The 26,751-nt window shown below is 47.7% G+C and overlaps 2 protein-coding genes across 4 annotated transcripts in view; one reads left to right on the top strand and one right to left on the bottom strand.

The window, feature by feature from the left end:
* Positions 1-22,795, bottom strand: part of LOC115319049 — a 47,986-nt gene extending 25,191 nt beyond the window's left edge. The window contains exons 1-3 of the mRNA XM_040219328.2: positions 22,660-22,795; positions 14,757-15,243; positions 12,202-12,341 (exon numbers count right to left, since the gene is read on the bottom strand). Of these exons, the coding sequence (XP_040075262.1) occupies positions 12,202-12,341; positions 14,757-15,164 (548 nt within the window). The 5' untranslated portion in view covers positions 15,165-15,243; positions 22,660-22,795. The remainder of the gene's footprint in view (positions 1-12,201; positions 12,342-14,756; positions 15,244-22,659) is intronic.
* A 950-nt stretch (positions 22,796-23,745) lies between these two features.
* LOC8052435 overlaps positions 23,746-26,751 on the top strand; it is a 72,569-nt gene continuing 69,563 nt past the window's right edge. Inside the window, exon 1 of one of the 3 annotated variants that reach the window (XM_040219326.3) lies at positions 23,746-23,914. The gene's annotated coding sequence lies outside the window, so the exon portion shown is untranslated. The remainder of the gene's footprint in view (positions 23,915-26,751) is intronic. The other 2 variants (XM_040504168.2, XM_040504167.2) reach the window with 2 other exon arrangements.

Here is a 26,751-nt window from a genome sequence, read left to right as displayed (position 1 = left end):
TTGGAAAGTGCCTCCTATCCACGATTTCTCTTACAAACAAAAGCGTTTTGGTGAGCTAGGCTCACGCGCCTGTGCCTTTGTCTTCACTGCAGACATTTGTGAGAGGGAGTACAGAGGCCGAGATTGAACGCTTCTATTTGACGCTTTAAATGTCGTTTGCAATATTGTGACGTCGCGCGGTCTCCTGATTGATCGACGCTGTGTCACAAATTTAGTTTACGCTCTAAGCGCGGGGGGAATATTCGGCGCTGGCGGCGGCCTTTGCTCCGCCTATTGGGTAAACTCTCCCAATACACGGCTCTGGCCAGTACATACATAGATTACAGTGGCTTACAAGACGTAGAATAAGCTCTGATTTCCGAATGGATTCGAAGTTCTGTCCACGTTCGAAATGATCGAAAGCACAAGGTGCGGCGTTGCGGCCAATTGGACCACCACATTTAACACGCAAACGTTGTTTTGCAAAGAAATAAAAAAAATAAAAATAAAAAGGTTTATTTTTAGAGCTTAATTTAAAGCTAGAAAACAAAAAAGAAATAAAGTGGCAGTTTTGCACTTCCTATGTGCTCTTTGTCTGAATACTAGTCTTCAAACCCGCCCCCAGGATGTGTGGAGTAAAGCCCATCTATCCTGGGAAAAGTGGCGCCAATCATTTTTGTGGAAATGCTTGAGACACGGGCGGCACGCCACTTCTGGGAATAACTAGTGCCACTATAGAAGAACATGGCGTCTGAAGTCTAGCTCAGTTCCGCCATGATCTTTCCTAGTGCCACTACATAAGCCACGCTTCAGGGTAACGACATTTGTCCTTATTGTGGCTTAAAATCATGGCTGCCAGCTATCTGAAAATTTATCTGATATCACAGGAAACGCTTTTACGTCCTCCACAAATGTTTAAACGCTTCGCGACAGAGCAAAGCAATATTACATGCGCTTCCTAACACCAAATCAAATGCCGAGGAGGTCGGACTTTTGAATCATGACGATCGGCAGTTGCGTCTCCTCTGTACAAGCACCAAGATGGCGGCGCCCACAGCAATATTGGGAAACAGAGTGCCGACCCTAAGCATAGCTCATTTAGTGGCGAGATCCACACTTCTGCGCGTCGAGTCAAAAGCAACCGTTTACCACCCGTGAACTGTACCAAGGAGTTCTCTGCCCAAGCAAGTGGCGCGGCTCTACTACTCGTCCAAAATCGCGCACCAAGTGCACAGCAGCTGACAACATTGGCAACGGGCATGGCAAGAAAGGTTTTCGTCTGTCTGCCAGTCAGCAAAAAAGAACCAATCAAATACACAAAGTCATGTAGCACTCGAGTTACCCTCGTAAATTCCATAAGTTAAAGGCGCTGCCGGCAAGTGCAGACTGAATTCATTTGATAAAATTCACGCTTGCAAGTACCGCCAATCATTGTTGTGGAAACGTGCAAGAGACGTGCGAAGAACGGATGCTCCGCTGCCATTCGCTTCGAAGGGCCGCTCATTTCAGTACTGCGCCGACAACTGCTTCCAGGGGCCGCTCGAGACACGGACCTCGTGCACTGGCGCATTTGACGCCACTTGCAAGACGAACGCAGACATATCGAAGGGCTTTGGTCCAGACTACAGTGTTGTCCAGACAGATAAAGAGGGATCGGTGGCCAAGTGCAATAAAGAAAAAAGAAAAAAAAGGATCGGTGGCCGAGTGGGCTAGAGCACACCAGCTCGGAGCACAAGCTGGTGTGCTCCGAGCCCAGAGTTATACAGCTCGGAGCTTGAGCTGTATAACCCAGGGATGCTGGGTTCAGTCCCCACCCCTGCGCGTTTCGATCTGGATGGGCATCGTACCGGCGTGCGGTCGTGTATCACTACTGCGTGATGCACTTTATGGCCCCCGGGCTAGCGGTTGTACTGCACTGGCTAAATTGCTCACCTACAGCTGGGAGACAAGTCGCCCGTTGAGGCAGGTTGTGTTCTATGCTGTATAAACATACACACAGCCCAATATGTTTCCAGACTGGTAAGGTGGCACCGCTTCATTCCACCGTGACATAATAAGATCTCTGTTGAAAGAGGTGTTCATAACGGACAATAGCATAGTCAATTCGCGAGGTTATTTATGAAGACACTAAAGTTATTGAGAGGTTCATTTGATTTTGCCTAGAAATTAGATAGGTAAAGAAAAAACAAAAAAATGTACGCCTCACCTTAGGTAGAGACGTATTTTCTACCTATTGAGGACCCATTTGATTTTCTTAAGGCCCATACGCACATTCGCGTTCGAACGCGTTTGAGTGCGTTGCGGAGTCCTTGCGGCCAGGCGCGGTCGCTTGCGGAGCGACGCGCGCCTTCCCGCAATGCTCGGTAGCGCGATGCAAGTGAGTAGAGACTCGCTCAACTTTCCGAAGCGTTGCGGTGCGTTCGGGTGCGTTCGACCAATCAGAAGCCGAAAGAGGAGAGGGAGTGACGAGTTCGCTCGCCCCACCCGGCCGACTCGGCGAGACGTATCCGGTTCGCCGGTCGCAGTGCTTGCTTTTTCGATTTGGGGAGCGGTGGGGGCTGTATTTTCCAAGGCTGCGATGGTTCAAGCTTGACAAAACGTCAGGGAAGCCGGCGATATTGTCCCAAGATCGAACACTTCGACGCTGTCGCCGTGCGCCGCCATGTTGCCTTGGATTTCGCTTACTATTAGTGAGCCACTAGCGACGATAGCGCGTTCTTATTGGCTCTTGACTGCGGTTGACTGCGTGTCAACGCAACTGTGCGTACAAGTTTGGCGCAAGCGGTCTTCGCAACGCAACGCGTCCGCTTGCCGCTACGGAACACACCGCGCTCAAACGCGAATGTGCGTATCGGCCTTTAGTAATCCGCAAAACAGAACATGTTAAATTTACAAAAAAAAAAAAAAAAAGTTTCAGGCGCTAAATTTTAACAACAAAATTCAATTTGCATCTCAGAGTAAGCACCTGTTTGTTGGTTAAGAAAGCCTATAATAATTGTTCAAAATAGAAATCATGCTTCTTTTTTGTTTTGTTTTTCATATCCAGTAACCACCAAACAAGGTCTACAGAGAAAGAAAGTATCTGAAATAATGTTTCATAAAATAAATGTTGTTCGGAATAAGTATTTTAGCCTTCTTTGCAACTCATTCGACTATTTTTTTTATTTCCAAATACATATTAGTAGGGTGCCTTCGCGTGCGCTTTGCTTAGGGTGGAGACAACTGGCCATTTCGTCTCACACTTTTATTTTTATTTTTTTGTTCAGAAGCGCGTGAAAGAGCGTGTCTCGGCACGAGTTTGTGGCGCTCACTGTGCTATGGCGACATTTTGCTTTCGTCGATTTATTTGTATTTTACTCGTGAGCGCGTTCTGTCAGGCATCGGGTAACACAAAGGGTGGCAACACCCTAAGCAGAAGGACACCGAGGCACCCTACATATTAGGATATCTCTGTTCAACCCTGCACAATCTTAGAGTGCTTACGTGCCACGCTTGTAGCGTATCCAAGCGTTTGACCACACGCGCTAACACAGCACACACACACAAATAGAATCAACAAAAGTATCACGTTCAGAGCCTTATCAGGCCTTTCGCTAGGAGTCTGCTGATGACTAGTTACACTTTTTTGCAACGTTCAAAAAGCGCCAACCAACGGAGCCATCAATTGTAATTCTGTTGTGTGTTTGTTTAGACAGCGGGAAGTTAGTCAGCCCCGAGGGGGTCTGGTGTCTTCGTTGGAGATGAAAGCCAATACCGCTGCTTGTCTGACGTCTGACAGCACGCCGGTACGATGTTCATCCAGTTTGAAACGGGCAGGTGCGGTGGATTAGATCCACGATCACTGAGCTTTACAGCGCGAGCTTTCGCTACATGTGCTTTCGATCCTTGAGCAACGAGACATCGCGGTCGCATTTGAGCTCGAGAGAAAAACAACAACAGCAACAACAAGAAGATCTCCGGTTTGAGGCAGAGCCGTATATGTAGAGAGTTTGGTCATTGGGAGGCGCGGGCAGAGCCAGGGTGTGTACCAGACTCGGAAAAAGGGCTTGACATGCTCTCTTGACCAACCAGAAGCCGAAAAGAATCCCCTAGCGGTGGTAGCGAGAAACAGTTCTGTTCAAAGGTCTATGTTTGTAAATGTTTTTAATAAGCGCATAAGAGTGAAGTGTAGTGACTCTTCGTGGTTGAAAATAGGGTGCACGTGTTGTTTCGGTCATGATCATGCAGAAAGATGTAAGAAACGAATGCGCCGCTCAACTCTGTTTTGCTCAAACAGAGTGTGACCGCTCGGACGGCAGATTCCCGGCCCTCGGCGCTTGGCGTACGGATTATGTCGATTGTTCCGCTAGTCGCACACTTCCACCATCATTTTGGATGAGCGTGATTGAAAGTCACGTGTACCATATTTTCAGTCATCGAGAGTTACTCTAATGCAGTTATCAGGTTTGTTTCTCGCGACCACCGCCAGAGTATTATTTCCGGCTTCTGGTTGGTCACATTCGAATTTCTGAAGACGCCCTGGAACACGCCCAGCCCGGTTTCAGCCAATGGCACCTCCTCATTTGTCTGCTATACTTCCCAACGAATGGCCAAACTCTCTACATATACGGCTCTGGTTTGAGGTATTTAGTACTTGTGTCGCCAGGCTCGTTTAACAACTTGGAAATAAAATTAACAGGGTGATTTTATTTACACAAATGGGCGAATAAAACAATATTTTGCTTTCTCATAATGGTCTTAAAATTAAGATTAGAGGCACCCCTAGTACGCACGGCCAAGCGTTTTGTCAAGTTTGTCTTCTAAATAATTGTAGTTTCAAGAATGCCTCAAAACCCGCTAAAAACAGTCAAAACGGTCATATTTCTGGATTTTTTTAAAAATCTCCAGCGCTCTAAAAGAGAAATCTAAGGGCCGTACAACCTTCATTATGTTATCATAAGTAACCTCCAAAAGAATGAATACAATCGTGCATTCCTGAAACTCAGGTTTGTGTATCGAAATTTGCCCATTGAGCGACGAGCGGTTGAATCCCCCTTAAAAATTAAAGAAACTAAATGTTCTAGGAAATTTTGCAAATAAAAAAAGAAAGGAACGCCTTTTTTTATAGGGGATGGGGGAGGGAGGGGGGGGGGGGGTGATTGTGGGGGTCTGGAAGGAATGGCGGCGACACTTCGGAAGTTTTTCCGATGGTCCAAAGTCGCGACTTTGATAGCATCATATGCTTTACCCGCAATTCATGTAATTTTACATTAATTTCTCAAATTACCTCGAATGTTTTCATTGGTCTTAGACTATTTTTATTGTATAACTTGTGAATTAAAAATGCTGCAATTGGCACAAGTGATGATGATTTGCCGATATTTTTGATTGCCATACTTGTTTGCGCGTTTGAAATTATTTACTCAACAACAAATTTTATTAGAGTTTCAGAAACTAAATCTTTTAAGCTCTAATAAATTATTATATTATTATTCAAAGAAACTATGGCAATGTAGTCCCTCAATGAGTGCTACGATCACAAAAATACGCCATTTAATGAGCAGAACGTAAGGGCACAAGTGAGCTGGTGTATATTACACATTTTAGTGGAACACCCGTGACTGAGGTAATGACAGACGACGACAAGGAAGAGGAGACGTTGTCCTTATATCCTTGTAGCCGTCTGTCATTACCCCAGTCTCGGGTTCTTCACTAAAATGTTTAACGCCTTTTAACCATAATGGCCTTTCCGGAAAGGTCACATTTTGTGTTCTTTTTAGCATATGGAAACCTCTGACATTGTTATTGAGATGGACGAACAGTCAAACACTGGATGTAATATGAAGTCCAATGCACCATGCGTTGCTTTAAAAACACACACACACACACACTTCTGCTGTCTGACTCGGATTCCGTCTTTGCGTTTTTGTAGTGAAAACAGCGTTTCTTAAACGTTTTGTGAACACATTTCAAAACTCAGGAACGGTGACAATATTTTCTAACAATTTGATTGATTCTGTTTTTCTTGTATTGGGAATAATAAGAAACTATTAATCATCTAAGTTTCCCAATACCCATAAAAAAGTCACAGTTTATTATTTCATATGACAAATTACCTGAGCGAGTAAAGGCAGCAAGGACATACAAATATCAGCACAGATTTACCAATACAAAATTCCATGTTACCTCTACTGTGTATGAAGGGCCCTGTCTTTAAAAGGACACTGAACTCCAAAATATATTAAGTGCCTGGATTGCACACGTATATCAGAAAATGAAATTTCCGCGAACAATAGCTTTAGCTCAATAATTACGCCGCGAAAAACAGCTTGTGTAATACGCCAAAACAAAAACAAAGACAAAAACGAAAAAAATAAAAAAAAATAAAACTGGACAGGACGCGGCGTACACGCCCGCGTCCTGTCTTGTTCTCTCTTCGTTTTCGTCCGTGTTGCTTTGGCGTATTACACCATGATTCAAAATAGAAGTTAGCTTTCGTTTCGTTCCAGAATTAAAACGCGCCTCTTGGCGTAAAAAATACACTGGACACCGTTCTTGTTTTACGAATAAAGTGGTGACCTTCGCTTATAATACCCTAGCATCCTCGTATAAGCAGGAATAATCCGTGTCGCTCAGTGAAGCCAGCGCACTAGACAGGCTCAGCAACTGATATAGCGGCAGGCAAGCACCTTGACCCTCACTATAACCGCCATTTTGAAAAACGAGTGGAGCCACCTATAGTGAATTGGAGTTGCGAGCAGACAGGTTGCACGAGACGACTTCATCGCCTCCTGCTGGCGCCGATTGGAAAACAACAAAGACGACGTTTGCATTCTGCAGGGGCAAAACTAATTATGTGGTCTGAGAGGTATGCCACAGACAATGTTATAGGATCAACTCAGTTGTGGAACTTTCTTGGGGGAGGGGGAGTATACTCTTTTCCGTTTGTTTTCTATTAAGAGACACTGACACGCACCCAAGTTTTTTGTTAATTTTTTGCGAGGTGATTTAACATGATGCGAGGAGACTACCCAACGTATGTTCTGCTAGAAAGTCACGTATATTTTTAAGAAAGCCAAAAACCCCAACTGCTCGAAACCAAAACTGAAACCTGAGCACCAAAGCTCATGGCCGCGACACGTGGACCACGTGTACTGAGGAGGGAGAACTCTAGAGGAGGGAGTTAGTTGCCGGAAGTCACGTGGTCAGAGCCGAGCGCGCTTCTTTCTTCTCCGCTTCTCCGGCATCTGAAGCAGACGACGACGACGACAAAGTTGCGTGCACCGTTCAACGTGCGATTGTTTCGCACTTCTATCCCTTCCATTCGATGTTCTACGCTTGAAGATCGAATGGCCGGTACCACAAACAATTGTTCCGTAGCCGTGGCCCCACCTTCGTGGCAATGTTGGTCCGTCGTGCGCCGCCATCGCGTCGTACAACCCGCGGTATTTTGCCATATTGAGAATGACGTGGTACATGTACTTCCTGTGATGTCAGCAACATTTCTTTTTTATTTTGATCAACGTATTTCCAGTTTCTTGGAGGCCACAAAAACGGGGTTCTAATTCGTTCTCATTTTTAATATTGAATGACGTGGGTCATCTAAGGTACACAAATGATCCACAACTTTGAATATATTTTGTACGCATAGTTCGAGTCCACGTGACCCCGGAAGAAAAAGAAAGCGCGACTGAACACGGCCAATTCCCGACCGGCTGTTCTCGGGCGGAAAGAGAACGAATTTTGAGCCGCAAATTTTGTTGTTCGTAGTTGGGCTCTTATACATCATGTTCAAATAAAAAAAAAAAAAAAAAAAAAATTCAGCAGAGACAATGAAGGCTGCTTGCATGAAGGAATGCGAAAACATCCCAACACAGAGTGCATTTCTACAAGGAGCGCACGACGTCTTCCTTTCGGTGACATATCGTTCCCCCACTGCGCAGGAGCGGCGAGCCCTGACGGCTTCACGAGGGCTTCCGTGACGAAGCATAATGTTGCTGTGTTTTTATTTGTGTTTTATTGGGAATGGGAATTTAGGTGCCGTTTTTCTGCTACAGACGGTAACAGACAACGGATCCGCCCCGTGACAACTTGCCAGCAGTAGTCTGAGTCTATGAGAACGCCGACGTCGTTGTCCACTCTACCTTGAGCCCCAGCAGGGATGATATCTGCGGCTTTAAGTCCACTGGAATGAAGTTCCCTGTGTAGATTGTCCTCTAGCTGCTGGTGTGATACTGTGCACCGGTCTGGGACTTCCAGTGCTTCAAGTAATACCTTCTGGTTGCTTTGATGGCTATGGAGGGTCACAACCACTCGTCGACAGGACCGTTTGGTGGCTGTGTTTCCAAATGTGTACATAGTAAGCTCCTCCTGGCCAACGACTTCACATCCCAGTTTTTCAGAAATGTCCTGCCGGATAAACGTGCGCTGACTCCCACTGTCCAGTAACAGCCTCAGTAGGAGATGTCTCGGTGTCCCTTTTGCCCACGTTCTAGCAGTTTGCAGCAAGACAGCAGAAGAGCGAAAATTGGTGGTTGGGGCGCTCACGACTGTTGCGGTGCCTAAGTCCTCCTGGGTGTGAGTTGTCCGATGCGGCTGACGTGAGACTTGATAGATCGCAGAGTATAGTCACGTGGTAACCTACACAAGTGGCGCATGTCAAGTCCCTGCACGAACGGCAAACACGAGCGATGTGATTTCGCTGGCCGCATTTGAAGCAGCAGCGTGCCCGCGCAAGCTTGGTTCGTTTTTCTTGTGTTGAAAGTCTAGCCTGGCAGTTTTGCACCGTGTGCTGGTTGGTATCACACGAAGGGCATGTGGCCGCTCGGCAGCCAATAGCCTCGGTCGAGAGGGCCAGTGCTGAAGGGTGGCTCGCCTGTGCGGATTCTTGACGTGGTATCGGCGATGACCCATACCGGGGAGAGTGACTTGGGTGTTCCATTTGGACATCTCGAACCTCCACTTGAGTCTGTAGAAACAACATGATGACGCGGACCTGCTCTTCCGGGCACATATCAAGTGTGTCGGCTGATGGTGTCAATGCTGCTTCCCTTATCTTCTGTCAGTATAGTATAGCCAGGTTAAGGGGTGTCCAAACAGGACACTACAAAACCCGCGACTCCGGCAAATCGTGCCGCGCTCTGCCGCGATCCGCTTCCGGCCGTCGGAGGGAAATTTCCCTCCGTCAATTCTTCCCGGGGGAAACTTCCCTCCGTCAAATCTTTCCCTCGCTTCCTCCACGGCGGCCTTGCTCTGCTTATCACGTGGGTCCGGAGAGCCACTCACACGCTCTGTTGGCTGTCGGTCAATCGCTCAAGGCCTCCGCTCACAATATGGAACCGCATCGGACGCCATCACGACGAAAGTGAATCTCGACAAAAAAAGCAGATCCGAGGCGGGCGAAACGCACCCTTCGACGCAGGAATGTCCCAAATCCACCCAAAGCCGGACCTCCTTGGTCTTCGAGCCGAGGCGACGGCGGTATGCGAGGGCGTTGGCGAGGTGAGCCAGACGCAGGTGGCGTCTGATGTCAATCTGAAGAGGAGAGCAGTCGTGATCGTAAAAATTTTCACGACTCCTGCAAACATTTTCACGACTCCGACAGACCGTAAAAATAGAAGCGTCCGCTTCAATTTTCACGATTTGTCGGAGTCGCGGTTTTGTAGTGTCCTGTTTGGACACCCCTTTAGCAGGAAGGCACCGCATGAGAACACGATGTAGGACGACAGCGTAGTTGCTAGGCGGGAGATCGAGCCCTTGAAGAGATGTTGTTCAAAAACGTATCGTATCGTAGAGTTTACGAAGCTATACTGCGTTGGTTGAACTGTTGACCGCAGGCAAGCTCAGAGGCCGATCAATGTAATCATAAATTAGGATGTGCCGTCGTCCAAATTGGTCTTGTAGTTAGCGTCTGTACCGCGAGGTCATAATTTTGTTCTGAGAGTCGGATTCCTTCCACGGCTCGCTTCGCGTCATCTGTGAGATATGTGAGAAGGTATTTAAACTTTTTGATTGGCGGGAGTTCAGAATGGATGTGGATCGTACAACTGAAATGATCCCAGAACCTCTGCCAGTCGCGATTGCTCCCGGTAGAAGTCGGTACCTGCAGTTTCGGTTGGGCGACCGTCCGGTGGCTCTTTGAGGTCGGAGTTGGAGGAAGACCGCCGGACTAAGTTCTGTCGAGAGGGACGTTGGGCATGCTATTCGTGGGTTGTGGCACGGAGACTCGAGAGTCGAGGGCGTGTCGGACGCGCGTGAGGCTATGACTGATGCGAAGACGGTACTCGTCTGCTTCCTCAAGCTCGTCTTCAAGATAGTCATCTGAGGTGGACGTCTGAATGTCACGGTCAAGGTGGATTAAGTCGCTTTCTTTTTGAAGCAAGTGGTCCAGTTGTAGTCGGAGGTCAAGCCCTGTCGTGCTGTTGTCTTGGAGAAAGTTGTCTATTTGGGTTAGCGTTCGGGTGACGGCTGAGCGGACGATGCCGCAAGTTCTCCGGTTGCGGTCCATCTCGTTTCCCGGGTTTCGGCACCAGTGTTAAGGAAGAGATCCGGGGCACGTCCGTCTCAATGATGTCAGGGGTGCTATGTTGCGCTTTTTGGACTCCCAGGAGACTAGGGAGAGGGAAGTGACGTCAACGACACAGCAAACGCAGATTGGGTGTTGATTTCGTTTTCTTCTGTCAACATCCAATCTGCGTTTGCTCTAGTCGTTGACGTCACTTCCCTCTTCCAAGTCTCCTGGGAGTCCAAAAAGCGCAACATAGCCCCCCAGTTTATCGTTCTCCCTCGTGCCGTTCATGATCCCGTGGTTCTGCGCTGCTCTAACTCCTTTTCCTCTCGTTACTATACTACCAGATCGCATAATCTACAACACCCTGTACTGGGCGGAGCTGAGCGGAAGGACGCGTCGGAAGCTTGTGTCTCGAACTGTCGAGTGCATCGGGTCCGAGCAGCCATCTTTCCGACAGTTCCCACTGTTGTATTTTTTGAATTAAAAAAGAGATGGCGCTACTGGTCTCACGCCGACCGGTACAGCGTATGACGTAATAAACACGAGCAAACGGCGCGCGCCTAGTGCTGGCCGGAAAAAGAAGAGATGCTCGAAGTGGACAATTGGGCGAGTTGCGCTGTAAGTAATTATGAAGAGATGCTCGCTGACCCTTGACTTGGCTGGACTGCTTCTTTACGCCTCCGGGCGTCTGCTTCGGTCACGGGACGGTAACCACCTTTCTTTATCATGTAGTCTTGGTCCCCTTTTTAACTTAAATTATTACACCCACGTCATGATTAAGTGATTAAGCGGTACGCATGATCACAACACTCCGGCGGCATCCGAGAGAAGCCTATTTCACGCTTCACTGTCTTGACTGTCTTAACTTAGGTTGGAAGGCCTTGGCCAGCTTGACTATCAGTTACATTTAAATATAAAAGAAGCAGAGATGAGCACTCTTTCATCAACCAAAGGATAAATATTATAAATAGATCTCGACAATAGTAGGCCACTACTACGAATTTGTCTACAAAATGTTATTTTACGTAGCTTTAGTGTCTCAAAATGTCGCTTGTGGCGTTGCGTTAGCTTTTGTAACGCCCTATTCCGGAAGAGGGTTGTCGAGATTGCAAACGCGCTACTAAAACATAAAAACGTTGCTCGACTACGGTAGGTACATTGGAGGTCCTAGCGGATTGCGGATAGCGTAGTGGAAATGGCAAAACGATATACTGAAACTCTCCCTTACTATAGGGTGGCTCAAGCGGAGCCGACGCTGAAAATCGAGCTGCAAAATTTGTCATGTGCACATAGAAACCCCAAACGTACACTGAAAGTGCACCGAGCAAGCCTGTTTTGCCTCGTGAAATTTCAGGGTGCATACTTCTCCCGTAAAACAAAAATAAGAGCAACAATCTTGCCAAGTCAACTTTGGGCGCATTCGCAGACGACTGAGTGAGCGGCGCCATTAACTTGTGGCGCCACCTTCCAACGTGGGCAGCGATCGCACTCCGTGTTAGCCGATGACAGTGAATTTCCCAGAGGGAGAAAGACCGCCGTGTCGATGCACTTTTGCAACTGCTTGATGGGCTACAACGTATTGCAGCGTCATCTGATACATACATGAGCTGACTGAACAAGCTCGGTTCACGGATTTGTAGCACCCCCGAGTTAGACGCCCCGGCGAGTTATATTCTCTGGAGGATTAAAGACGACAACAACCGTCAGAATGAAACGGAGGGGGGGGGGCTCACTTGCTGTTGTCACCCGCTGTGTCTTCAGCCTTCCCCTGCGGCGTGTCTTGGGAGTGCTGCCTGTCGCTAGCCATGGACAGGTGGCCGCTTGTCGACTTTTTCGTCGGGACCTGTCCGTCGGTGTTGATGGTCTCCGGTCGCTGGACAAGAGAACACACGGCAAAAGTGAAGGCCATATGGCACACAAAAGTAGACTGAATTTTTATCTGAAATGGCCGGACGGGCAGTATATGCAATCTTGACGCTATACCATAAAGCCCAACGTAATAGGCCGTACGCGAAATTTCTTCAAGCTGCCATCATTATGGTGCCTGGATCGCGTCTTCGACTGGTGTGTTTAGCGTCCTATCCCGCCCATACATCAAAAGTGGTCCCAATGTGGCAACAAATGACGTCGCAGAAGCCGGAGTTTTCATGCTGCTGCCTGTTGCGACCCTGGCGGTTGGCCGTAGAAATGCTGGCGAAAAGCACGAGCGAACGCGAGTGTCGCTGTCGTCGCGGCGTCTCCACTTCCGGCTTTTCTAGCTTCCGTGAACTGCCACAGTGGAAAGCGACCTGCAGCGGAACAGGCGTCTGTCATTCATACCACAACTGCTGGGACGCCGCCAGGGTCGCGACCGGCGACAGCATGACACTTCTATGACGTCATCAGGCGGAAATCGAGGGACCACTTTTTTGGCCGCGGTAAACACACCAGTCGGAGACGTGTCCCAGGCACTATACCATCACCATTGTGCGATTTGGAGCCGCCATATTGGACGAATTCTGTCATCTGTGGACGCAGAAGATGTGCATTCAACTCTGCTTTCACGATTTTAGGATAATGTATTAGTGTATTCAATGAATTGCTACTTAGCTTCCGTGAAACGGAGAAAAAAAGGATGGCGACGAGATTGTGGAAAACGAATTCCCAGCAACGATGTCGCAAGAATCGTCACTGAAGCAAGGAAACAGACTATCAAGGTAAGGGCACGGTCTTTATCGAAGACGCCGTGCGAAGGGCTCTTCTGGGAACCCCCTTATCTGGAGCAAACTCGATAATTGATTACACGTACGCTAGATCGCACTTCTTTCTGCATACGGCGTATAAAAGGCTCCGCTGAAAGTCCTCTACACTCCTGCCTGTCCCATCAGCATCGACCACGTGATGGCTCGTTCACACTTGCGGATCCACGGGGAATTTTACTCCGAGCGGTGAAATTGGCTCGCCGCTGACGAAATAATCGACGGCGAGAGCAATCGGTACGGGACCGATTTTTCCCGCGCGGAACAAGTTTTCGTGCCACCGCAGCCAATCAGAACGCAAGAAGGAAATGACGTTTACTGACGTCAGATCCTAGCCGAATCCCCCCGAGTTATTTGGGTTATTGCCGATGTGGTCGGAGTTCCCAAGTTCCCCACTTGTGCGAATGGAGCCGTCTTGCTGCTAATGTTGTGTCGGAAGAAATATTCAGGGGTACAGTATCTGGGAATCCAAACTTTTGAACCGCTCTCTCAATGGGCGTGATATTTGCAGGTGGTGTTTGTAGGCGAGGACATGCAAAGTTTCAGCCCCGCGAACCAATTTTATGAGGTGCTATACACCCAGGACGAAGTAAACCTAGCTTTGCATGGAATCTGCTCAATGAATCTATCGTTGACAAATGGTGTTGATTAACCGGATCTTTTTTTTCTGGCGGAATGCATACTCGAGTCATACTTCGTCCAGCGAACCTAGTCGACGGCAAGTCATACTTAGACCAGCAGACTTAGTCCGGAGGAAACCTTCGGTAGAGAGTCATACTTAATTAGTTCCGCATACCTAGCTTGTTTGCCATAGTTGGCGGCAAGGCATACTTCTTCCATCACACTTTTACCACAAGCGATCATGGGCGACAAGTCCCACCTAGTCCAACGTAATTATACCTAAGTCATATTGGCGCGTGCATGACCGAGAAGATACCCTCCTCCGTTCATCTAGAAGATTCCCGTACACCCTCACCCCGAGCGTAAAAGATAAGGAGGCCAGAATGACCTTGCCAAGTCAGTCTGGCCCTAGCTCTTCACCGAACATTCTAGGTCGAATATACGAGATTGACCTGCATAGTAGATAGAGAGCCGGGCGCCGTATTGTCGATTCATTCATGGATTCTTTCTCGCGATAGCCAGCTTTTACGCCGACGACCTGTCGTTTGCGTCGATATTTTTGTTCCGCTTAGTGATAACGCCTCTCACTTGGCGGCGCTAAAACTCAGGCCTCAGCCGGGAGCAGGCTCTTCCATAAGAAGCGCTCAGATGACGTGGCGTAAGTATAGAGTTGGTCGTGCCCTTGGCAGTGCAGGAACTATTGACGTCAACTGTTGGCGCCCTTTTCAAAAGTCGACGCCAACACGTGTCTGGCACTGCTTGCTCACATACCCTGAGAATGGATTGGACACGAGGGTTACGTCACAGTTAGGCATTAACTCGGAACCAATCAGGCGCATCGTGTCTAAGTTATGGCCAACGCTGCTTCGGGGACTTTTGAAAAAGGTCTATATGGCACGGAGCATTCAGGAAAAACGCAATCTTTTTACCTTGTCCGCGGAGGAGTCCGCCTTGCGTTTTGGGCCATCGCGCGGAGTGCACGAGCTCCGAACACAGCCTTCAGAAGGACGAGAAGACTCGCGCTTGTGCGCCTCTATGTTGTGCCGTTTGGCGCAGATCAAGTAGTGTTGGCCATTAAAGTCCTTCGTTTTCAAGGTTGCACCGCACTTGAGAAAGTCGCATCGCCATTGGCAACGGTTCAATAACTGTGAGGAAAATGTGAACCAATATCCACCGTGCATGGCCTTGAGGCCAATATTCGTTTGCATGGTAAACACTTTCGCAGCGGTTCGAGCCTTCGATGCGGTCGCGGAAGACTTAGCCTTGTTGCCGCCAGTCAAGTTGGTGTGCACAGCAGGCTCGATGGCCGCTGTCGAAGTGGCTTCAGAGGACGCCATTGCAGTGCCGTCAACCAGATTGCTCCGGATGCCCGCTCCGAGTCCCACGTGATCGACTAGTTACCCCGGGATATGTGCCCTGTAAAAACAAAGCTGTGAGATTCACTCGGCAGATTAGGAAACCAGAGCTGCCAGAAAATGCGAGAGCATTTAGCAGCAGCTGTAGTTTAAAGGAGAGATAGAACAATTTTTGTACTTTCAGCAAACACAGCTTAGAATTATTCCTGGACATTTACAACCTATAACACACTCGTATTTTCGTCTCCACACAACAGCAGTCCCAGAAAAAATACGGCGAAAAAATTTAGCACTTGTGCGCTAATATACAATATACAGTCAAAGCGATAGCTTTGATGTCATGGCGAAGTCGTTGGTCATCGGCATCACGTTCACGCACCCTGGGGTGCGTGAGCAAAAGCTTTCGGAACAAAATATACATCTCACCATTTTGTTCCCAACGCTTCTCTTCCTTTTTTTCGCGCCAGAGCGCGTGAAAGCGCGTCTATCGGCAGGAGGTCTTCCTATTGACAGTGCTACAGCAGTATTTTATTGCAGGCAATTTGTTTTTTAGACACCGCTTGCATTGGGCATCGCATACTACAAAAGCCTATATATAAGACGGGTTGTTAACTGCGTGGCGTAGCTCAGTAACGCCTGCGTTTCGCGCGCAGCGAACCCGGGTTCGACTGATGCGGACAGCGGGCGCTCTTTTTCAATGATTTCGCGTCTACGACATGCGCCCTACTACGCCAACTACAACATTAACGACTAAAACATCAACGTCAACAACGGACGTCATTTCCAGAGGCAAAGAGCCCATAACCGCTATCGCTGTAAAACGAACAGTGTTCAACACTGATCTCTATCGTAGTAGGCGGGATCGCGGATCGGGAGCCCGTCGGTGTCGCCACCGGCGGCCATTGCTTGACACCAGGCAATACACGCAAGTCTGTGGGAGAAACGTGCAAAAGTAAGAATATTGAAGCATGTACGCTGTGCTCGAAGGCGAGTATTTTATGGTGTGCTGCGATCCTTATGTTGGGTGTTTGGAGATAAAATCGGTATTTGTCAAACGTTTGAACGCCGATTAAAAAAAATCAAACCTACCGGAGCACCTACAGCTGAGCTGGCAAGCTTGCTCAAGTAGTGGAGTAAACAAACGAACTTGCCGTCAATGAGACCGTCCTCGGGGAAGCCCAGAAGTTGATGAATGACAAAGGAATTCCATCTCGACATTAGCTTTCCGAAAGTGAGCGAATTCCGTGTAGCAAAGCCTTCGAGCTTGTCGTCTGCTAAACCCAACCCAACGAAACTGCCACCGACTCCGCGGTAACTCTAGGCAGAGTTTCGAACCGAAATATTTATCGGATCGGTTCGGGTTCACGTCTTTTGGTTCAGTTTCAAGAAGAAAAAAAGACCGGTTCGAACCGGTTCAAACCAGTTTGAACAAGTTTAAACCGCTAAAATGAGAATACAATTTCTGCCCTGTTTTGGCAAGAGGCACTATTTCAAGCGTGTAACGTGTAACTATATAGATTTCCGTCCTTCGTACAATTTAATTATAGTTTCAGGTACCAAAAATAAGAAATTGCGTAATTTTATTTTAACAAAACAGAGAATAAAAAAAAAAAAGCTAGATTAACATAGAAAAAACGTCGCGTTTATAGAGATCAACATCTATTTGTTTAGCTCAGTGGCATATACTTTACTTGAGTCGAAAGGTTATCGTATCCGTCTAGGAGGTCGTCTAAAAGAGCCGTGATTGGTACAGTTTTCCGTCACAGTATTAAAAGTTGAAACCTAGTTGTGCTCTTGAACTTAAGAATTACAGTGCATAAAATCATGGAATGGGCACGTCCTCACCATATACAGGGTGTTTCACGAAAAGTGGACAAATTCGATATTGCGAAAACTATGCGTCGCAAAAAAAGAAAAAAAGGCTTATGTCCTTTTGGTCTTGGGCCAGGGTCCTATTTAGGAAAATTAATAAAAGTCCGGAATAATTAGACTGTTAATTATTTTGGCGTAATTAACTCTTTTAATATTGTGTTTAAGGGCACGGTTTCAATTGGAAAATTGCTCAGCATCATCGAAAGGCACTAAATCAACAAACTGCAAAACGATAGAAGGCACGTGCAGCATTTTACGGCGAAGGTATAGTAAGTTTCGGTTTGTATTGATATTTGCCTATAATCGCTGATACTATCAACAGCCCCACATTTGTGTTAAACGGAAATTCTAGAAATTTTCATTTTTTTCGGGAAAGAGACTAGTAGATAAGACAAAGTTGTTTATCTGGCAGACTACGTCAGATATGAAATCTGAAACAGCTTTAATTGGCACCGCTTTTATTTCATCATAACCGCTCGAACAACTATTTTTAAGATCACTTATTAGGCTCACAATTTCTGTGGAGATAGTAGAGTGAAGGGTTGTGCTTTATGTACTTTTCAAACTTTTCAGTGGTCGTTTGATCGAAGGCTCCAAAGGTTAAAAAATGTCAATTAAAGAAGTTAGCAAGAGCCGTTCCGCTTAAAGTTTCATCGCCTATTTTTATTTTGGTTGGTACACTGTCCCGTGTTCCCTGCAATAAGCCTTCGATAGAACGCCAAGTTTTCTGAGGATCATAGCAAATGTCTGCGAACTTATCAGTATAGTAGCGGATGCGAGACTTATGAATATCAGCACCTAATCTGTTTCTATCTTTAACTCTTGCAAAATAGATAAATCTCTGCTTAATAGAAATGCATGATATAGTTTGTTTAGTGCTTTGCAATAGGTCTGTTATCCACGGCTTTCTTGCTTTTTTACTTTTTTATTATTACGACAGAGAATGCACAACAGTGAGTACACTTGTGAGTACACCTGCCTCAGTTTCGTTTTTATAACAGCTCGTTAGACATATGTCGATTAGTGTTTCACTAGAATTCGTGATGCCGAGTGGGTATATCTTATATATGAGAAACCGTTTGAGTATATAATAACAATACATTCATTAACTACATTAGATTTTTGCAAAATGTTAACATTGAAGTCGCCCATAACTACTACAGGCATTTTGAACACTGTAAAGAATTCTGGAGTAGGTTCAACAAAACGAAAGAACTCATCTAATGAGCCAGAGGGGGGCCCGGTAGATGACACCAAACACAAACGCGCCTGATTTTATAAAAAGCGATTCAAAGTTTTGATTAATAACGGTGTACCCAGGAATGACCTCGTAAACAAAATTCTTCTTTATGCGGAGGGCAAGTTCGTCTGCGCAAGGGTAGCGGTGACGTCAGAACGCCGAGCCCTGATTGGCTGATCGCGACCCTCTATCTGAGCGTCGTCTGCTCCTTTGCAACGTCGTCTGCTCGCAACGTCGCCTGCGTCTTCTTACCTTTCCTGCGACTTTCGGAAGTGCAGAGGTAGATTCACGAAATGATCTTACGCCAAAAATGTGCGTAAGACAAAACTTAAGAACAAATTCGTATTCACGAATCGAAATTTTCGTAAGTTTTACGGGTTACGACGAAATCCTACGACAGCTCCGAAGCTGTCTTACGCACTTCTTGCGATCAAATCAGCATGGCCGACAGCGTCGCGGTCGCGACGACCCACGGACGTTTATTTTTCTACGTGCGCTTTTCACGCGTCTCGACTTCAAGCAGCAAGAAAAAAGTAAAAAGTGTTTGAAACAGACCACGACGAACAAGAACGCTGGATCCACAAACACCCGGGAAAAGCTCCGACGGCCACGATTCCACCGAACACGACCAAGCGAGTACGGCAGTTAGGCCTAGCAGGCACTCCGCGACTCGGCGACCGTCTGCCCACGACCGGCTGGAGTGCTGATTGGAATATGCCCGCGCGACCTCTTGTGAATTCTTCCCGCATTATACTTTGATCGCTGATATCAATTTTAGATTAAGAGGTCAATTTCTTCCTCTTGTTATCTCCTTGTTTCCCGAGGCAGCGGTGACTCGCCGGTGAAAAAGCGGTGAATCTCCGACAGACGCACGAAAGGTAAGCAGCCATCGCTTTGACTAGCAGACGTAAAGCAGACGTAAAGCAGGCGACGTTAACTGCGCTAACCCGCCGACGCCGTCAAAGAATGAGGGGTCTCGCCGCACACGAAAGGAGGGAAAAAGTATTTGGGAGGGAACTTGCGGGCACTAACACGCTTACTCTCGGTTCTTAGCAAATAAACCTCGGCGCCTCGGGACACCTCGCCAGTGAGTCCTTCGACTTCCCTCCTTGATGCGCGTCTGCTAGTTGTTAGACAAAAACAACGTACCGCTTGAGTTATTTCGTCTGCCCTCTCTGAAAGGCGAAGTCGAGCTTGCTCGTAAAGACCTGCACTTCCGAAAGTCGCAGGAAAGGTAAGACAGACGCAGACGACGCTCAGATAGGGGGTCGCGATCAGCCAATCAGGGCTCGGCGTTCTGACGCCACCGCTACTTCCTTTCTCATGCGCAGAAGACGAAAATGAGCCCACTTGCGAGGCGTATATAAAGGGTAACACCACCGCCTTTTTTATTTGTTCTACATACGGCTTCGCATCGGTAACCTTTGAATTGTACCACATCATCAATACTAGTAAACCACGTCTCACTAAAATCAATTGCACCAAATTGATGGTTTAAAAGGGATAAGAAAATACTGACGTCATCTTCTTTGTTTCTTGGGCTACACGAATTTAAGTGATAAAAGGAGAAGGAGGCAGGCTGCTTATGCCTCACAGACCTGAAGCTACGAAAAGAATCAGCGTCATGATAGCGACAGTGATTCATTAGGTCCACCATTCAGAGCAAACATACAAGGCGTCTAACTTATACTGCCCGTCAACATATTTTATCTAGGTCAGCTTCACACCCGATAGTGATTGCGCGCTCGCCCGGGGCTTTGCGCATGAACAACTGGCCGTTATTTTGCCAAAGAAACTGGTGCTGTTTTTCTTCAGCCTTTACCCTCATCATCCAGAGTAGCTTCTTGTTGTGTGGTGTCAGATTGTCCAGAAAGTACACGCTGGATTCAACGTTCTTCAGATGTTGGCTAGCACTGCCAGCCTCGATTGCTTCCATTTTTTTTTAATGTTGCAATTGCAGCGGATTGACGTTTCGTCTCTTTTAGTACCTCGTCGTACTGATCAGACATAAGCTGAACCGATTGTTCAAGCTTCTCGACAGACTGCTTCATCAGCATCAATTTGTCTACTTTGCACCTGATTGCCGGAAGTTCTGCTAGTTTCTCGTTGATTAAAGTCAGCACCTTCTAAAATGCGGGCGGCGGAGAAAAACTCACCGGAGAAAAGCTCACCGCAAAACCGGCAGATGCGGAGAAAAGCTCACCGGCCTTTGAGCGGATGCGGAGAAAAGCTTTTTTTTTTAGCTTAGCTTGATTCTGCGTCAAACGTGGCAATTCAACACAATTCTCATTCGTCACTTCATTAAAAATATGTACACCTTTTTTGTAATATTCTTGAAGTTCATTGGGCATATTTACCAATTCCTCAGAAATTAGTAATTACCCATTCTATAAATTAATGAAGCCGCAAACATAAAATCAAAACATTGTACACCAATAAAAAAGGCAACAATTTATTGACAGCTGACAGCGCGCCGTCGCTAGCTCTGTCAGATAAAGAGGTTTGTTCTTTGCGAGCTATAATGAATAGCGGTGTGTAAACCGGTTCAGCTCCAAATATTGTGTACTGCCTAATAGATAAGAAGGTGTTTGTTGATGTAATCAGTGTCGGCTACGCTGTTTTCTTTCTGTTAATTTCACTAACAAAACTTTAGTTGCGAGAACAGCTTCGCTTGTCGTGTTTGTTTTCTTCACACCGTCGTCGTCGTTTGAACGGTTTTCATCATGTATAACGTTTACCAATTTGCCCTATTCGCTGCATAACAGAAGACTACTTCTTCTATAGGTTACGAGTAACAACGGTGCCATTGCGCAACTCCGAAGGTCATGGGAGGCTCACCGTAGAAGGGCACTCAGTATCACACAAAGGGAACGTGTGAAAACACCAGCACGAACGGCTAGACAGCGTGCATGTCCGTGGAAGAAAGAAGCCTCGATACCCTATTGACTGTTTTATCCTGTTTTCAAAGGTTAACAAAAGCTTCAAAAAGAATTTCAGGCACTGCGTTGTTGCGCATGCACTTCTGAATTTTCGGCAGTTACAGCTTTGATTTTTTTAGGTTTTAGGCAAACATCATTAAATTTTTCAACGTTTTCCTGTTCTTCAAGTTCATAAAGTTTTAGTTAGGCTTTCGTTGCCTCGAGAGTAAGCCACAGAAAACACTCGCCCGAAATAGGACATTTTCTTTTTTACAAAGCTGACGAATTTTAATGGTTATAAATTGATATATGTTACGCATTATCCAACAGCCTCCATATAAAAAGAAGAAAAAATATTGGTAAGCTTTTCTCCGCATATGCTCAATGGCCGGTGAGCTTTTCTCCCCATCCGCCGGTTTTGCGGTGAGCCTTTCTCCGGTGAGCTTTTCTCTGGCGAGTTTTTCTCCGGTGAGCTTTTCTCCGGTGAGCTTTTCTCCGGGATTCCTAAAATGCAGTTTCTTGTTCGGGTTTCAGCCTTATGGTTGCGATAAGGCTGGGCGCTCCGGCTCCACGAGCATTCGAGATTTCGCATATAAAGTTGCTTTACGGTGAACAACCGTTGAGGAGGGTCAATCATACCAGATCAAGGCAGACAAGCTATCTATGTACGCGTCATTGCCACGTGCCTTTATATTGCTTCCTTCGGCTATAAATGACAACACGAAATAAACCAAGGCAGTAAAGGTGCCAGGCTACTGGCCGAGAAACACTTCCTTCGCTTTCCCTTCTTCAATACTCTTACTTAAGCGAGGCAGTGTTATCCTGGCACCCAAGTTGTCCATTCTTATCGGCCCACACAAGGCCGATAGTCACAGCATCGCATCCCTCTGATATTCTCATAACGTTCTACTGTATCTATCATGTTTATCAAGTACTGCTGGCGCATAGGTTTTCGTGACTGTGACAATAACGCTAACGCCGGAGCGCGCATAAAACATCTTCGGATCAGACGCGTCACGCGCCCCGTCACTTTCACGCGGAGCCAACGGTCCGGTTCGCTCGACGATCGCCCCACCGGCTTCAGGAGCCAGATCAACAAGCCGCACGCGGAGAGAGATCGCTAGCATTTCCCGAGAGCTACAGAGTGTTTGTGTAGCCGATGCAGTTGGAAAAGAAAGGAGAGGAAATCCTGGCTGTAGGCTCATAGGCCAGTTTGTCGGGAATCCGCTCGCAGAGCGCTCGCCGAAAGCTCGATGTCTACCAAGAGGGAGGTTTCGTCGATAATTCGCATAGTTTCGATATCGCGACGAGGTGGCGCCGAGGACTCCGCAAAGACCGCAGAAACCTCAAGTTAGCTCACATGCACGCCCATGAAGCACGTAATAAAATGTTACTGCCTATAAAGAACGTATGAACCGGTTCAATGGTCAAAATGGAAACGCCTTACCTTTCGCGCTAAGAGGGCCGTGGGTTTCAAACGAAGAGCTAGCAAGCGCGGAGCCGAACACAGTGAAATCGTATCCAGTGGTCCTTGTGGTATTGTTGGTATTGTACTATGCCATCTGTACATCACATGGCGCTTTGAGTTATAGTGAGTGTTGTTAAAACGAGATGGCGCCACGAGTCCTTCAACGGCGCACGGCATGCGCGCGAGGGCCACGTGGCGCGGGCACGCGAGGAGGTGTTGGCACGCGCCGTTTCTGATAGCATCCTCGATCATCCGCACCGGTGCGCACCGGGGCACTGAGTTTCGCCCCTTCATCTTCGATCAAGTGCACCGGTGCGCACCGGACGTCCTCGATCAACGAAGCGCACCCTCCCGGTGCGGCTTTTCGTTGCCCCAACGCGCACCAAGAAAATCGGCGGTGCGCCGGGGGGGCAGTCCCATCAGGCATTGCGGCCAGGAGCGGGAATCGAGAAGATGGCGGGAGTAGCAGACGCACAGGCTAACGAGATGGCGATCTTGCAAAAACGAACACGCCTCGCAGGTGCACTATTAGATGATTTCCTCGGGTCTTCTGACGGCGAGACGACGAGCTTCTCACCATCGCCGCGATTACTGGCGATTGCTGCGGTGGCAAGGAGCGCCCGAAAAGCACGAACTTCGTGGAAAGCGGCGCGAAGCGTTTCGATGACAGCGAGGTACGGCTATTATCTGGTGTTTCATTTTCTTGAACCAATAATGATGGCCAACATATACATGTGGAATTGTCACCCCGCTTCGTGACCCCATCGACAATCACGTCCACGATGTTTATTTCTGTGGGACCGTCAAATTCGCGAGTAAAAAAATAGAAGACATTGACAGCAGACGGGCACCGTGCGCTGACCTACGCAAGAAAAAACGAACAAAACGCGAAGTGACGCAAGGTGGAGCTCGCCGCGGCAGCCGCGGTCCACCGGCGCGGCGCAGTTTGTCCTCGATGTTGCACCGACATCGCGCTGCACGACAGAGGAGCGCTGTGCACTGTGCTGGTTTCAGGGCGATTCCGGTGCGAGTTGATCGAAGATGCTATGAAAGACGCCCCGTGCCGCTGTAGGGCTCGTGGCGCCATCTCGTTTTAACAAGACACACTATAACTCAGAGCGCCATGTGATGTACAGATGGCATACCACAGCGACCGCTGGATGTGATTTCACTGTAGTCAACTCTACGCTTGCTAGATCTTCGTTTAAAACCCACGGCCGTCTTCGCGCGAAAGGTAAGGCGTTTCCATTTAAACCATTGAACCGGTTTCGTGCGTGTTTTATAGGCATTAATATTTTATTTCGTGCTTCAGGGGCACGCATGTGAGCTAAGTTGAGGCCTTTGCGGTCTTTGCGGCCTTTGCGGGCTCCTCGGCGCGATTTCGAAACAATGCGAATTATCGACGAACCCCTCCCCCCCCCCCCCCCCCCCCCCCCCCCCCCCCTCTTGGTAGATATCGAGCTTTGGGCGCACGCCTTGCTAGCGGATTCCCGACAGACTGGCTTATGAGCCTACACCCAGGATTGCCTCTCCTTTCTTTTCCAAGTACAGTCGGGGACAAAAGTCTCCAGGACACGCGAGCTGCGACTGAAACGCATTGCTCTGCCATCTGCCGGTGGGTCGCCTGGTTTCGAGATCACAGAAAAGCGCATGCGCGTCCTACTGTGCCCACTGTGCCTGCCAACATGTGCGCTTTCCCGCTCTTCTGCGGCGCGGCGCCTAACTCGGAATCGGGCGCGTGGTACCGCCTCGGAGATAGCGCTTACTGACATGGCACATATCAAGCAAGAAGTCACGGCATCTCAACTGAGCGATAAGCTCAACTGGTTATAAAGCAAGGCGCGCCGACACGGCGAAATGCGGCAAAATGCGGCGAAATGCCCCAGGCGGTATCTCGAGTTTCGGAATGTGTAGCAGACGCTCGTCAGCCGCCAGCGCTATCTCCGAGGCGGTACCATGTGCCCGATTCCTAGTTAGGTGCTGTGCCGCAGAAGAGCGGAAAAACAGACATGTTTGCAAGCAGAGTAGGACGCGCATGCGCTTTTGTGTGATCTCGAAACCAGGCCACCCGCCGGCAGATGGCAGAGCGATGCGTTTCAGCCGCAGCTCGCACGTCCTGGAGACTTTTGTCCCCGACTGTACATCGCCTACACACACAGCGTAGCTCTTGGGAAATGCAAGCGATCTCTCCGTGTGCGGCTTGTTGATCTGGCTCCTGAAGCCGGTGGAGCGCTCGGGGCGCGTCTGGGGTGTCCAAACAGGACACTACAAAACGCACGACTCCGACATATCGTGAAAATTGAAGCGGAAGCGTCCGCTTCAATTTTCACGATTTTTCTCGGAGTCGTGCGTTTTGTAGTGTCCTGTTTGGACACCGGATAACTTTTATGCCTGCTCCGGAGAAGTTTGATCCGCAGTCACTCACAAACATCAATTTCAATATTTGCGTTAGCGTTGCTGTCGCAGTCACGGAAACGATTGCGCCAGCAGTACTCGATAAATATGATAGATACGGTAGAAAGTTCCGAGAATATCAGAGGGATGCGATGTTGTGATTATCGGCCGTGTGTGGCCCGATAAGAATGGACGACTTGGGTGTAAGGATAACACAGCCCTGGCTAGGTAAGAGCGGTGGCGTCGCAAGGGTGGGGTGCGGCGGCGGCGGCGGACCGCCTTGGGTGCAGGACTCGGGGGTGTCGCGGCGGGCTACTGCCCCGGGTGCCGCTGACCCTCGTGACGCCACTGGATAAGGGTATTGGAGAAGGGAAAGCAAAGGAAGTTTTTCGCGGTCAGTGGCCTTGTATGGCAACTTTACTGCCTTGGTTTATTTCGCGTTGTTATTTACAGCCGAAGGGGTCAAGACACACTACAGCGCACTATTGCGAACAACTAGTGCGCTGTAGTGTGTGTTAAAATGAGCAACCAACTCGCCCAAGCTGCTACGTTATCAAGCATCTGACTCGTTAAACCCAAGTAAAACGTAGTGCTTGAAAGCACCAATACACAGAAACAATGCAAACGAAGGGAAAAAGAAATCAAAGAACCGTTACAAGAAAAAGGAATACAATCAGCAAGCACAGTACAAAGTAATAACCTAAAAGAAAACGCAATACAAGTATAACTCCAAGAAACACAATACAGGTAATTGCACACTGAGGGAACCTCTGAGGTTTCTGCCACTACAAGTTCAAGAAGGGCATTCCACTCGTGAATGGTCTTTGGAAAAAAAGGAGTGTTTAACCAATTCTGATCTACATTTTATTTCTTTTATTTTAAGCAAAAATTATCTACCCTTGGGGAAATGTAATCGCGACTATGAAGATACTTATCTTTGTTTTTGGGTGTGTTTTTAGGAAAATCTAAAACGTTTTAATCGGAAACATTTTCGTCGTAAAGCCAGGAAGTGCCAACCAAGTTGCTCTTTAAGTTCGATGACGCTTGACCGAAAGGTGTAGTTATTGGTAACAAAGCGCGAAGCTCTAATTTGTACGCGCTCAATTTTTAACGACAGGTTGGTCCCACTCTGAACACGCGTACTCTAAGATAGGCCTGACATTACTGTATAAGAAAGCTTTGATATCCTCAGGAGCCATTCTAAAATTTGTTTTTATAAAGTTCAGAACAGGGTTCGCCTTAAGTGTTACTGTGTCCGCGTGCTTGGCCCAGGAAAGAGTGCTGCTAAAATAGACTCGTAAATGCTTTACCTCCGTAACCTCTCTAAGATCAACGCAGTTTAAATTATATTTTGCCAGGAAAGGGTTGTGTTTTTTGGTAAACCGAATATAATTGCATTTAATAATGTTTAGGTACATTCCCCACCTGTTGCACCACGCCGCCAGTGTTGCAAGGTCAGTCTGGAGTAAGGAGGAATGATCATCGTTGTAAACTCAATTGCCGATAAAACGTTGAAGAACATACGTTCTAATGAATAACCCTAGATCGATCTTTGTCGTGGTCCCCACACATCAGGCGCGTAAAGCAAAAGCTGGGGTCCTTCGTACAAATTATTAAAACGATAAGTAGAACAAGATGGGGATGTTCAGTAAGACGACTTTTGACCCTTTAGAACGC

This window comes from Ixodes scapularis, unplaced genomic scaffold (genome assembly GCF_016920785.2).
Source record: "Ixodes scapularis isolate PalLabHiFi unplaced genomic scaffold, ASM1692078v2 PGA_scaffold12__126_contigs__length_90152505, whole genome shotgun sequence".
Taxonomy (NCBI): domain Eukaryota; kingdom Metazoa; phylum Arthropoda; class Arachnida; order Ixodida; family Ixodidae; genus Ixodes; species Ixodes scapularis.
Note: the sequence above shows the minus strand (reverse complement) of the source record. Positions and strands in the feature narration are given on the sequence as shown.